The sequence below is a fragment of the Aphelocoma coerulescens genome, chromosome 11 (genome assembly GCF_041296385.1).
Source record: "Aphelocoma coerulescens isolate FSJ_1873_10779 chromosome 11, UR_Acoe_1.0, whole genome shotgun sequence".
Classification (NCBI taxonomy): Eukaryota; Metazoa; Chordata; class Aves; order Passeriformes; family Corvidae; genus Aphelocoma; species Aphelocoma coerulescens.
In genome coordinates, this window is record NC_091025.1 from 15,135,242 (window position 1) to 15,150,000 (window position 14,759).

At 39.3% G+C, this 14,759-nt stretch overlaps 1 protein-coding gene across 20 annotated transcripts in view; it reads left to right on the forward strand.

The window, feature by feature from the left end:
* Positions 1-14,759, forward strand: part of ZNF536 (zinc finger protein 536) — a 333,314-nt gene that overhangs the window by 138,237 nt on the left and 180,318 nt on the right. For 15 of the 20 annotated variants that reach the window (XM_069026397.1, XM_069026402.1, XM_069026403.1 and 12 more), the window contains one exon: positions 10,379-12,550. In XM_069026397.1, coding sequence (XP_068882498.1) covers positions 10,381-12,550 — 2,170 coding nt within the window. In that variant the 5' untranslated portion in view covers positions 10,379-10,380. Of the gene's footprint in view, positions 1-3,787; positions 3,927-5,492; positions 5,593-8,798; positions 8,809-10,378; positions 12,551-14,759 lie in introns of those variants that run through there. The other 5 variants (XM_069026392.1, XM_069026400.1, XM_069026393.1 and 2 more) reach the window with 4 other exon arrangements.

Here is a 14,759-nt window from a genome sequence, read left to right on the forward strand (position 1 = left end):
TGACAGTGATCAATTAATAAAGTTAAATGACTGAAGCAGTGATATATCAGTAAGAATATGGGCAGGCCAGAACACCAGTGGTATAAAGAGGATTTGTTTCTGTTTCATTTTACTTGGGTGATAATTAAGTCCATTTTTTTGTAGCCTTAGTCTGTGTGGTGTTTCCTCATCTATCTTTTCCACTTAATTCTGCAAGGAGTTTTCTCTTTCTACTTTTTGGGAGACTACAAACACAAGAGGTGTTCTGAGCAATGTTTGTTCTATTTTTCCTGCATCAGCCTGCCTCCCAGCATCCCTGCCTATTTCAACTGCATCTTTTATTCCATCTCATTCCACTGAACCTAAGGCTTTCTCAGCTTTATCTTCCCCCCCCCCCCCCCCCCCGCTGGAAATTAGTATTAAACTAATATGATGAGTAATAATTCCTCGAAGCCACTTGTATCTAAGAATCACTATGACCATTTAAGTTATGTGTGGTATTTTTTGTCACCAAGTCCATGTGTTATAGGGAGAGGAAAAAATAAATCAGTTGGATTGAGGGAAGAGAGAAGATAGAATTTGGAGATAGAAGGTATTAACAGCCAAGAATCTCAGTTATTAAGAAAAAAATAACTCCAGTATTTTAACAAAAAAATGTTTAATGTTGACAGGTTTGCCATGAGTTAAAACCCAGGCTTTTCATCAGTCAATTTTGTTTGATAAAGAAAAGCTATCTGGCATACTGGACTAAGCAATGGGTGTCAAGAGTTCTGGATGCTGTCCCTGGCTTCTTTACAGAGGATGAGCCATCTATTTAAGTCAAGATACATGGCAAGCTTTTTCCTAAATGAGATGTGGAAATGACCGGTTAGAGATACTTATTTCTACAGTGCTGAAATTCTGAAAACCTTGGTCCCTTTATGGCCTTTTGGAGCACTGAAATTGGGCAAGTTACTTCTGAATTTCTACCTGTTTCCATTTACACTGTATTAAAAGATGTAGGACATTTCTGTACCCAGCAAAGAAACATTTAGCAAAGGTGTCCCTCTCCTCTGATTGAATAGATCACAGTGTGCTTTGGTGGTCAGTGGAGCTGGAGGCCTTCAGGGAATACCAGGACAGGAGCTGGTGGAAGTAACTGCTGGGGGGAAGGAGGTGTTTAACTCCTTCCACATTTGTACTGTGGCCCTTTATGCTTTTCATGGGGGGTGATATTTTTTTAAATGTTGGTTTTCTTAAATATACTGACCTTGAAGAATGCAGCGATTTATCTTTTCATTCTCTCTATATTTGTTCCTCTCCTTTGTTCCCTGTTCAATGTTACTGGAAGTAGAATAAATGCAGTTGTATTATATATGTACTTTGGGAGTATGTATTGTCACATGTGTTCTCTTTCATGTGCAACAGGTTATGCAAGGTTTAATGTATTAATATTTCTTTTTTCTTAAAACATTTTCTTAGGCACGTAGTTTCTGTCTTGATGTCATCACAGGTAGCCCATATGCTTAGTGATGTATTGTTTTGTCTACAGTCTAACTCAATAGCATGCAATTTGGAGCATCCTTAATTATCCTACAAACCATTTTGTGATAATGAAACCAAATATGGTGTAGACTTGGCTGACATCTCTGTGATATTACTTGGCATACCAAATATTTCTGTTTCAAATATAAATTGGTTACTGCTTCTTCAAAATATGCATTCTATTAATTAAATCTATACTTGAGACATCTTCCCCCCACCCCTCAAGCTGTTATAAAGCATTCTCCTTTTCCTTGTTCTGTATGCAGATAGGGTTGGGCATGGGCTCTCTAATTTAAGAAAAAATAGGCTAACCTTGTGGTCTTTCAGTCCCACAACTACAGTTGAGTGTGCAGTGTCTTTCCATACAACTAGATCTTTTGTTCCACTAGAGAAAATTACTTAATTTGTTAGAGAGCATTTTTTTTTTCCAAAGGTTTAACTGTAACAGTCTTTACCTAATAGACCTGGGATTGCACGGAGGTGATTAATGTGAATTAAAGGATCTCTGTGGCACAGGACTAAAGGACAGAATTACGGTGCCGTTGTTGTTGGCAGTCCCACTTGTGCAATTTAATTCTTCCCTAAACCAGATTTCCAACATTTTGCATAAAGTTAAAGGAAAAGCCTAATTGGACCACATACTTCTTTTTGAAACTCTCTTTATTCAGGGATGTTCTGTTTATGTATTTTCCCTGGTAGTGTGTGTCTTTGTCCCTTGAAATCCATCTATTTATTGCAGTGACACCTACTGCTGAGAGAGCTGATCCGCAACAGGCTCGGTTCCTGTTAAACTTGGCCAACAAGCAGTTCGTGACTCAACCAGCAGATGTTTCTGTGGCTCAGGTCAAAGGCAACTTATGGACTCGGGTTTTTTTGCTTTGCTCCTAGCATTAAGTGCCAGGAAAGTCAACACTAGGTACAGACAGTTGACCTGACCAGTAGCAGGAGGAACTGAACCAGGGCCCTGAGGATCTGCAAAGACCAAAGCATTAGTCTGTTGAGCCACTGTGCTGGCTACAGTCCAGCAGTTTCAGACAACTGACTATCTGATTGCATGCCTGGATTTTAGTAATGATTTTACATACTTATTTGATGATTTGTATCCAAGCTTATGCTTCTGACAGGTGCCCTTGTGAACAAAATCTCACTGGGCTATCGCATATGAATATTTCACAGTCAATCATACTTTGATCTTTGGGACATATGTGCATTTGACATTATGTTTAGTTGTGCACAAAATCTACGTCTAAGCCTTTGTGAAATGAAAATAAAATCATCAGCCCAGCATTACAGGTTTGGATTTAAATTGTTTCTAACTATGCTTTTGAGTTCTGTGGTCTTAACTCTTCTTTCTTGATCTCTTTGGAATTGGTTCAGAGGGCCTGATCCTCCTGTCCTCACCCAGCTGAAATGCTCTGCCTTTTATTTGGAACTTTCCTGTGTGAGGAATGCAGGATTAATAGGGTCAACATTAAGTATCTTTTGGTATTATATAGTGGGTTAGAGCATTGCAGACTTCAGCACAGTGCAGTGTCCTCAGATGAGGAGATTCAGAGCCCTTTTCATGCTGTAAAAAGGACAAAAAGTGAAATAATAAATATGCTTTGCAAAGTCTTACAGGCATTTTATTATTTTATTTGTACTCTGTGATGGTGAAGTTGTTCATTAAAGGCTTAATTTTAAGGTTTCTTCAATCCGATGTGGATGCCAGTTAGATTAATTAAAGTGAATGATCAGATAGGAGCTACAGGAAATTGATCAAATTGGAGAGGGTTTAATCAGTTGTATACATTCCAAATTACATGAAAATAACAAATTTACTTTAAAAAATGATGTTTCTAAAGTAACTGAAGCTTTAGTTTAATGAAGCTTTCCACAAATAAGGCTCCAATTTGAATTTTGGTATCACTCTTATCTTTACTTTTGTTGTTGAGAGATCACTAGGAAAAAAAAGTAACATGAGAATCAATGTTTATAAGCTAAAAAATAATGATCACAGATGCAACCAGTTCCTGGGAAAAAAAAAATCATGATTTTTTAAAAAAAAAATTTTTAATCTACTGAACTTTCAGTACCAATTATTTATCTTTCTCTTCTTTGGATCTGACTTCTTAAGTATATGCAAGTGAAATGGAATAAATAAGAAGGAAAACAGATTTTGCTAAGTCACATGCAAAGTAGCAATAAATCAAACAGCTTGTCTGCATTCTTCTAATCTTTCTATTCTAATCAGTGAGTGAGATTTATAAATGACCTCTCCTCTCCTCTGTGCTCATCTTCCTAGATTGTGATCACAAACAGTTCACAGTCCGCCACTCCATGGGTGCTACCAGCCAAAGGCTGTTCTGGTGATTTATCTTCCACTGATCAGTTATCAGTCCCAAAGGCTGTGCTACCTAGAAAGCACCCTACAGATGTAACAGGTATTTTAGAAAGCAGCTCTCTTCCCAGCCCAGAGCGAAGGCAGTACAGCCTCAGCAAACCATTTTTTCTCTGCTAATGACTTTTGAAACTTCAAAATCCCTCTGCTAACCCTTCTTTAAGACATAAAAACTGTTGTGGAATGAGTTGGCTCTGTTGTTACTAAAGGAGCACTTTGTTTTGGAATCAATAAGCAGCTTGTTTAAATATCAGCACTACAAAGCAGCTACAGTTTTGTCAAATGCCTTCCCGGCTGCCCCTTGCGTGGTCCCGGGTGCTGGAAGATGGTGTTGGTGTGAAGCTGCAGCCCCTGGGAGCCTCCTGGGGCTGTGGGATGGGGGCAGCCCTGCTTCCCCCACTGCTCTGGACAGGCTGTGCTCCACTCCTGCTTTGATCCACCTCTCTGTTATGACAAGCTGTGTGTGCTTTGCAATGCCTACAAAACTTAAATGTGCTAATGTGACTAATAGTGATAACGAATTGCCAAACTGGCCTTAATAAAATTTAAATAAAAACAAATAGATAGGACACATTACCTGTAGGTCAACTTTCTTTTTTCTGAAGACATCCTGTTATACTTCAGAAACCATATATTTTCCTAATATAATTATATTATACCCCAAGGAACAGGACACCTACTTAACCAAAACTCCTATGAAGTCGATGCAATTACTCTATTTTACATAACTAAAATGAGAATAGAATCTGGCCTAATGTTTATTTCATTTTATCAGACTGGATAATGCTGTCCTGGTGGCATTAAATACAGCTGATCTCTCCCCTCCCCTTCCGTGCACACGTTTTTGTTAAAATCTAACTATTTACATCTATGTCTCTTAGTATTGCCTACAAATCAGTCAAAGAAGAGTAGGTCATCTATCCTGCCCTACTGTTTATATATTAATCATCTGGCAAATAAACTGCTCAGTATCCTACCCACCTCAGTAATATTTGTGATGTAATTTGTTTGGATGCCCAAATGTCACCAGCGTTGATTGTAAGAGATGAAAAAAATGTACTTGCTCAGCACACCAAGCTCTGGGCTAAAATGTAAGCATGAAATCTCTGGTTTATTTTTGTAATAATGTTTACAGCTGTTTAATGACCCTGAAAGGGTTCAGTAGTCTGGTGTTCTGTGTTTCTTAACAGGAGTGTATTATGCTTATAACAGCCTTAGTTCAACTGTTTCTGCTGCAACAATAAGAACAATATTTAATAAAAATTCAATATATATTCTGATCTCGGCAATACCTGTTTACGAGTTGCTAAGAACTGAAGCAGTCTGTATTGGAGTATTCAGAATTTGCCAATGGACCACAAGATAATGTAGATATATGTGAATTTTTCTAGCTGGAAAGATAAATACCAGGTCTATATTCTGAACGCATAAGTAACAGTGTGTGTAGCTCTAACTGCTTAGAGGATCAGGGCCAGAGCGAGCTTGTCGTCTAAACACGTGAGCTTGTAAAGCATTACTTTGCTTACTGAACTGTAAATCTTTTAACTAACCTAATCTAAGCTATAATAACAGCACAACAGTGGTTTTAAAATGACTGTTTTCTCTACAGCACTGAAGAGGGGAAAGTTTCAGAGTGTGTGTGTGTCCAGCAGGAATGAACAGGTGTAAATAAGAGCTGAATTTGGTCCATCTGTTTACAAAGATAACAGGTGTGTGTCTGCACATATGTGTCTGTGTACAGATATGCGTGTGCCTGCATATGTTTACATGTGTGTGTAGGCATAGATTTATCTTTAAATTCTGTCATTCTGCTTGCCATATTTTTTTTTTTTCACTCTGTTTCCAGCAAGAGGAAGCTGAGCTTCTCGTATTACATTAATGTAGTTGTGATGACAGGCATTTCTGGTGTCATAATTGGTTTTAAATTCCAGTAATCCATTTCAAATAGTTAAATAAAATCCGTGTGTTCAATTGAAATGGCTAAAGCCAGAACTTTTGCTATTGATATCACAGGAAATAGTCTTGAGGGCAAAAATGCGAGTGAAATCAAAATAACTATTAGTATCATCAAAGGGACTTGAATGTCTCACTGCACCTTTATGTAGGAGATGAGAGACAGTATTTTTATAATATCTGTATCCCATTGTGAGTTTCATAAGCTGAGCTCCTCCTCAGAGGAGCGGGATCCTGCACACTGGGCACAGAATGAGGCCGGATGGCCACGGATGGTTGGTGTGGTGCTTCCCAAGGGTGCTCCTGCTCTGCCCAGGGCAGTGTGAACCCAGCTAGGTTGTAGCACATGTATGCAGCAGGGTCAGGTCAGGGCCTTTTGGCCCCAGCAACTCACTTGGGCAAGAGCTGAGGGTTTATTTAGGTTAGAAAGGGCAGCCCATAATAACTCCTGATCCCAACACGCTCTGTATGGTGCTGTGTCTTGAGGGACACTGTCTTTACACAACATTTGAGATAATTAAAGGTCAGAAATTTACTACATAAACTTCAACAAACATATTTTGAATTTCTTAACAATCTCAAATTTGATTTGCAGTTCATTTTGTAAACATTTGTTAACTACAGAGAACATTGTGCTTCTGTTCCCAGCACGAGAGATGGCAAAACATTCTGTGCTTTCCTTATATGAGAGATCAGGAGCATGAAAATAATGTGATAGAATATATATTTAAAAATTGAAAGCTAGATATTTTCCCTGCATCACAGCGGCATTTCCAGCTTTTTTATTTTTGAATACCTTGACACTAAGGTGGGTGCCATGAACTGCAGGAGCCTCACTGGGGAGTGAAAGCCCCTTACCCCACCTGGTGTAACCCTGCCTGGTCATAGATCTAGACAGGGATGATGGATAAAGAGGGAGAGAATGAAATTGCTGATTTTTTTTTTAGGGAAATTAGGCAAATTAGATTGAGTTACCTAATTCATAGTGGAATGATGGATGAATTTTGTTTCTGTCTTGCGTGTGGATACAAGATGAGATTTTGGTAGGTTTTGCTGCGAATGGGCTCAAGGATACCAAGAGTGATTTCTGTGAGAGCTGGACAGTAGCAAGGTCCCTGTGATCAGAAAAGCTGTAACTGGGCATGGCAGGAGAAAGTTCACAGGGCAGTACTTTCAATGCTGTGGTTATCCTTAATGAAACCAGGCTGGAGTCAGGAACAGAGGCAACAATTCAGAGCCAGAGGAAGAACAGACCTGCAAGAAGCAGGGACAGGTGAGGGTGGAAATGCAGTTTAAGTGAAGGATACATCTTGAGATTGTGGTAGCTGGGTCCCAGAAACTGCACAACTGATCTAAGTAGGTGGCATTCAGAGCTGCTTGTGGCTCACTAAGCAGAGGCTTTGCTGACTTTTCGTCATATTTAATCAAAAATATATAACATTTCCTGTGCCAAAAGATCCATGTATGTGGGCTAGGCTCCCCTGACTTCACCCAAAGTTATAAGTATTTAAATGAGAAATTATGGATTTGGTATTCCTCTAAACCATTATTTTTTCACTTGTTCTATCTATACTCTACATTATATGTTTCTGTATGATTTTAGAAGACAGAAAAGAGCGAAAAGGGAAAATTGGAAAACTTAACGATGTTCCAGCTACGACTGCTGTTGCAAGTTTATTAAAGTTATATTTGAAAAAGAGGCACAGCATAACTAAAATCTCAACCACAACTCCCCTCCTCAGTCCAAATAACCATACATTTGAACTGATGCTTAGGGTTAAACATCAGACTTAATAAATTCCCCTGGGATCTGTCAGCATTTCCAAACTTCGATAGAGCATAAAATGCTAGAATTAACTACCCAAACCTTTCTGAGCATGTAAAGGCACCAGGTCCTGTTGAGATCAACTGAGAAAAAATAAAATTCAGACTGCATTTTTGAAGCTGCTGTAGAATAATGAGAATTCACAAAGACCTATCTAAACCTTCTTCACTGTGTGGTTTTGCACATGCTATGCATTTCTGGAATTGTCATGTTCTTGTTTGCAACAGGTATTCTTTAAGCATGGTGGGGAGAAATAACACTCATGGTATGTGGAATCCAGGCAAGAAGTAGATTTTGGGGTTTTTCTTATTGTTTATTGGAGATAATTTTTTGGTTGTTGTTTTTTTTTTTTTTTTTTTTTTTTTTTTTTTTGTGTGGTTTTTTTTTGTTTTTGTTTTTTTTTTGTTTTTTTTTAAGAAGCACGTAGGCAGATAATCTAAATCTCAGTCGACTTCAGGCAATGGCAGACCTTAGAACCACAAGTCTTGAGTTGCATATTTAATCCTTTTGAACATGAAATTTGATTTGTTCCAAAAGTTAGGCAAACTTTCAAAAATTTTAAAAAAAGAAAAGGTGTTTGTATGTACCCACATGTTAAATGACTGTGGTCTGCTGCACGGAAAACTTGAATGGAAATTAAGAATTTTCCTTGTTTGCTACATGCCCTTAGGTAAACACCTGGCTTGACTATGTTCTCCTACTGCCTACTTTTGGAAATCAGACACTGCAAGCTAAACTTAAGTGGGGTCCTTTTATATACTTGATTTCTTTAATGTTTTATAAATAATAACATTGACAGCATGCAAATAATGGGTCTCCAACACATGACCTGAATGAGAGGACTGTTAAATTTTGAAAAAGATCTGCTTTATATATGGGTAAAATTAGGTAGCTCATTTTCATCTTTAATACATCATCTTTAATACATGAATATAACTCTTTCCTGTACTTCTTACACTATCTGCATTGTGTCACAACCTCAGTCATCCTGTCAGGACCAAAGAGGTCTCCCCTTGAAGACCTCCCGTGCTTTTTTTTTTAGGCCCTGATCCTGCAAATACTTAATCATGTGTGGAACTTGGCTTTCAAGAGTCACCCTTTGAAGTCTACTGGACTACTCCCACGAGCACAGTTACACGCATTTTAAGTACGTGCCAGATCTGGACCTTGAATTGTCTATCGAGTGGCCACTGTGAAGCTGTGGGAGGAACCAGGGTGTCCACCCAGAGTGTGCCTGGAGCCTTTGTGGAAGACAGAATGAAAAAATGCTTTTGCCTAACCCTCTCTGTGGCTTTACCAAATTAAGTTTTTAAGAACGTATAGCATTCAGTAGTTTTGTGAGTGAATAAAGTGTCAAATCACTCAGCTGAACAACAAAGACCTTAATTATGCTCTAATATAACCTTATAGCATCATATAGTTTATGAATTAGTTATGTGGAACTTTATATTTTAAACAGAATTTTATAGATACATTATATCTGTATAGAGTAGAGAAGTGGCAAGGATGGATTATTGTGGACAATTATGCAGACCAGAACAGAGCACTTGTGTTTAACAAACAGCTTTGAATTCTAATTTCCTGCAATATACATAGTGTAGCTACAATTTGTAGTCATTACTGTGTATTAGGAAAGTTATTAAAATTCTTAAACTTGTTGAGGCTTTCCACAACACCTTCCCCAGGTTTTAATTGGTTTTATCTAGTTCCATAAGAGAGCTCTTTAAAACAAATCAAAGTGTCTTAAATCACATGTCTTACCCATCGAAGGGCAGAGATATTCCTTCTACAATCTGGCAAGTTTTCCTAGGAACAGAAATTTGAAGGTTCTCAATGATGAATTAAAACACTTGGCAGAAGATAATTTATGTGCCTTTTGATGGGCTCAGTTTCAAAATGACAAAATAACAGTGGTTTGTAACAGAAGGGTTAAATCTTAATCTCAGAGGTTTACAAAGCTGCTAGTCGCAGTCTCCTTAAAATTTAATATACCTCGTTAATGCTTACTTGCAAACACTGAAGGATTTTTATGATTATAATCATGTGTTACAGCACCTAGTACTGTTTCTAAGCAGCATACTAATCAGCTTAATGAGATATTACTGCACTTTTTGTTGACTAAAGCAAAATCCCTTTTATTGTTCTAAAGCTTGTCCTTTATTTTTTCCCAAAACATTATCTTGTTTTATTGTACACCAGTAAATATCATACCATCGGTTTTTTGTCAAATCATAAAACTATCTTTCTCATTGTAGAATGTGTAATATATTGAATATGGTTAATGGAACCGAAAGTTACAAATGGATTTCTATTTTTGGGGGGGGGGGGGAGAGGTTGCTGGCTTTTTTAATGAAAATGGGAGAGATGCATAAGATTTCTTTTTCTATAGATTTAGAAATGCAGACAGGTGCAGTTTCACAGGAAGGACAAGGGAGGTGGTCAAAGCTGTTGCCCCTTCTGTAATAATTAGATTTTGAAATTGTCACATATTTTAAAATAGTAATTAATAGTTCTTGGTAAACATGCAGAATGAGGAAAGTGCATGTATGATCAAAATTGTGTAGCACAGTTGGCACTTAATACACTTTTAATTGTTTTTACACTAATTCCTTTGCATTATTATGAGTAGGTAAAACATAAAATGCAAATTGTACGCCAGTGATTCAATGCTTGTAACTCTTTCACAGTCTGAATCTAAAATATCTTCTGATTTTCAGAGATGGAGGAAGCTAGTTTGTGCCTTGGTGTTTCTTCAGCTGTGCCAGAAGCTGACGCCCATCTCAACAGCACCATCCTCAATGGGCAATATTCAATGAGTCAGAAGCTGCACCAGATCACTTCCCAGCTCAGCCATGCCTTCCCGGAGCTCCAGAACAGGCAGAACCCCGAGGAGAAGGCGTCAGTGCCACTAGAAGACAAAAGTCACATGTCCATAGCAAACCAGCCCATCAGCAGCCAGATGGCCCTGCTGGCAAACCAGCTCAATAGAGAGGTTGATACCAGTTTGAACGGGCGCGTGGATCTGCAGCAGTTCTTGAATGGACAAAACCTAGGGATTATGTCTCAGATGAGCGACATAGAGGATGATGCCAGGAAAAACAGGAAGTACCCCTGTCCCCTCTGTGGGAAACGCTTCCGATTTAACAGCATCCTGTCGCTACACATGCGAACTCACACTGGAGAGAAACCGTTCAAGTGTCCGTACTGTGACCACAGAGCAGCTCAAAAAGGCAACCTGAAGATACACCTGCGTACTCACAAGCTTGGAAACCTCGGCAAAGGTCGTGGAAGGGTCAGAGAAGAAAACAGACTTTTACATGAGCTGGAGGAGAGAGCAATTCTTCGGGACAAGCAGATGAAGAGCAGCCTCTTGCAGCCACGACCTGATGTGAAAGCACAGCAGCACACCCAGCCAATGCCGCTCGCAAACTGCAACTTGTCCGTGCCACCTAATCACAACACACCTGACATTTCCAACCCTGTTCCCTCTCCAAAGCCAGTCAGTGTCCAGGAAGAAGTTGTTGCTCAGACAGCCGGGTTCAGATGCACGTTTTGCAAAGGCAAGTTTAAGAAGCGAGAAGAGCTGGACAGGCACATAAGGATCCTACACAAGCCTTATAAGTGCACTCTGTGTGACTTTGCCGCCTCGCAGGAGGAGGAGCTGATCAGCCACGTGGAGAAGGCTCACATAACTGCAGAGTCAGCACAGGGCCAGGGCTCCAATGGGAATGGGGAGCAATCCACCAATGAGTTTCGTTGTGAGGTGTGTGGCCAAGTGTTTAGCCAAGCCTGGTTCCTAAAAGGCCACATGAGAAAGCACAAGGATTCCTTTGAACACTGCTGTCAGATCTGCGGGAGGCGATTCAAAGAGCCTTGGTTTCTTAAAAACCACATGAAAGTTCACCTGAATAAGTTATCTGTAAAGAACAAATCTCCTAATGATCCTGAAGTACCTGTCTCCATCAGCAGCATGTCCCAGGAAGCTCACGCAAACTTGTATTCGAGATACCTGTCATGTTTGCAGAGCGGGTTTCTTCCTCCTGACAAAGCGAGCTTAAGCGAACAAAATCAAATCTATAACAAAGGAGATATGCCCATGAAAGAGAAGGAAGTCTTGGGGAAGCTCCTTTCACCCATTTCTGGCATTGGCCACAGTATTGCTGAAGGGGATAAACATTCTTTATTGGGCTGTCTCAATCTGGTGCCTCCTCTGAAATCCAGCTGTATAGAAAGGTTACAAGCTGCCGCCAAAGCAGCAGAGATGGATCCAGTAAACAGCTATCAGGCCTGGCAGCTTATGGCAAGGGGAATGGCCATGGAACATGGCTTTTTGTCTAAAGAGCAGCAGATACAGCGCAGCCACGAAGACACTTTGGCAAATGCTGGAGTTATGTTTGATAAGGAGAAGCGGGAGTATGTGTTAGTAGGAGCAGATGGCTCTAAGCAGAAAATGCCTGCTGATTTGGTTCACAGCACTAAAATGGGCAATCAGAGAGACTTGCCAAGCAAACTAGACCCTTTAGAAGGCAGTAGAGATTTTTTGTCACATGGTATGAACCAGGGACTAGATTACAACTTACAAAGTCATGGAAACATAAAAGAAAAGCCAACTGAATGCCCGGACTGCGGAAGGGTTTTTAGAACATACCACCAAGTGGTCGTTCACTCCAGGGTCCACAAAAGAGACAGGAAAGGAGAAGATGAAATAATTCAAGGTAGTCTCGATGAGCGGCGTGGGTCTGGAAGTGATCAAGAGTCTCAGTCTGTCAGCAGGTCAACAACACCAGGGTCCTCTAACATTACTGAAGAAAGCGGAGTAGGTGGGGGTCTCTCGCAGACGGGGAGTGCTCAGGAGGACAGCCCTCATCCTTCCTCACCCTCCTCTTCAGGTATGGTAACTTCTTCCCTCTCTGCTCTGAAAGCTTCAAAGCTATATTTGAAATCACGGCAGCAAAGTAGTTTGTGCATTCTCTTGTCAGGTCGTTTCCTACAGTCCACAGGGACGTGGTGTTATTTGCCAGAACATCTGTGTTTGGGTTCCTGCAATACCTTCGAGGTTAATTCTCTGCTCACCCTTTTCCCCTCCAAGGGCAGGTTTTCCAGCCTTTCAGCTGACACCTTCCCACTGTGCAGGGGCTGAGCAGCCACCAATGGCAGTCGCTTCCAGGGCCTCTCCCTCCAGGTTTTGGAAGGTGGTTTTCTTCTCCTCTTCTGTTCATGGTGTCTCTCTTGCAGATCCTTCCCTGTGCTCCGTGTAAGAGGGTGAGGAAAAATGCCTTCTTTGAGCTGTAGTTAATAAACAGCATGTTGGCTCACCTCTCTGCCCTCACTCTGACAACCATGTCAGTTCCTTAGCTATGTCCTTGTACCTGGCCACCGGACTGATTAAAAAGAGATTCACAAATACAAATTACTAACCTTTTGACAATCTTCTAACTTATGTGCAGATTTTAACTTGTATGAAGCCTTCTGCTTAATTCACATCCATTCGAAAGTACAAGAAAAATAGAAATTGGACTGAAACATTTTAATTGTATTGTATGTCATGTTAACTTGCTGTGTACGAAATAGCAAAGCAGATAATATTTCATTGGAGATGTCTATAAAATATTGAGCTTCCTGGTACAATTTTTAAAGTTCCTAGCCTATGACTGCTGAAATAAAACCTCCAAGTAATAACAGGTAAGATTTCTGGCCTCATGTATATTTCCAAAGTCACTTACTAATGGATAGTAAATTGAAACTTATATCTTCTGCCCTTTATAAAGAAAGCACCTCACTAATACTGTAATCATTCTGCAAGCCTAACAACAGAGGAAATCATGCCATAACAAATACTCTGTTACTAATGGCAACATTGATTTCTGCAATCAGCCATTAAGTCTAGAAAATGAAAGACAGTTTGAGGTACCTTAAGGCATTACATTGCCCACTGTTAAAGAGCTGGTAGCAGGCTGTTGAGGGTAATTCTTTTTAGCTTTTTTCCCCCCAGTTTCGATAAATATTTTAGTATTGGAGGCAATTCACTGTTACAGTTATTAAGTATATGCCAGTTTACTTTTGTTGTTCTTGTCATGCTCCAGTATACTCTACTTCTGAGGCCAAATTAATATAAAAATAGTGTTAAGTTTGCTGGCTCTATTACAAACCAGTAAAGAAATTGTTAAGACACATAAATCTGCACTCCACATTCCAGAGATTCCTATAGTACTTAATGCTGTTGTTTAAATACCCATGAAACACAGTCTACTCTTAGAGTCAGAGCCTCGTTTACAATTTATTACTGGTGAGACACATTAGAAAATTCTATGTAGGAACAAGGCTAACAGGCGAGAGCTAATTTCATACTATATATAGTTGTTGAGATTGTGTTAAGAGGATTGAAAATATGTCAGGATGAAGAAGATTATTTTTCTAACTTTCACTTTAAAAAATCCTACACATTTAGAGGGGGAAAAAATACTCCTCTTTATTATAAAGATTGTCACTTTTGTTTTACAATGCCATAGAGCAATCAGAAATAAAAGATCCTGAAATCGTTCAAATTCTGTCTGAAGCTTTTCAGGGCTGTCAGGAAAAGTTCTGAAAAACACAGCCCCAGAGTCTTCTGAGTGAGGTCGAACTGATAGATTCTGAAGAGGATTCGAAACAATGCATGTGAAAGTTGGTGTGTTTTGAGTGCCCTGAAAACTTTAATTCCAAGTGTTCTGGTTCGTTAAATGTATTGTTGTGGGAAGTTTTTCCTGTCTTCAGAAGCAAAAAACCCTGCATTGTTGTTCTCTCCATGGCCACTAATTTAAAATTATTTTTAATTTGATCTACCCTTTATTTAAAAAATTTATTTTCACACCTGATGCATTCATATCAAAGCATGTGAAAATAAAAGCAAAATATGTGCAGTAACAATTGCTGTGGAAGCATGTTTGTTTTTACTGAAGAAAATAAGACCTGTTATATTGATATCTGATTGTCTCCTTTAGTCACCAGTAAATGTAAGTAGGCTCTCAGTGTCATACATCCTGTCAGGGAAAGTGTGTAGGTTTTTATATTATAACTTTTTAATCAGATGAAAGAATTACATTTTAACAGAAAAAACTC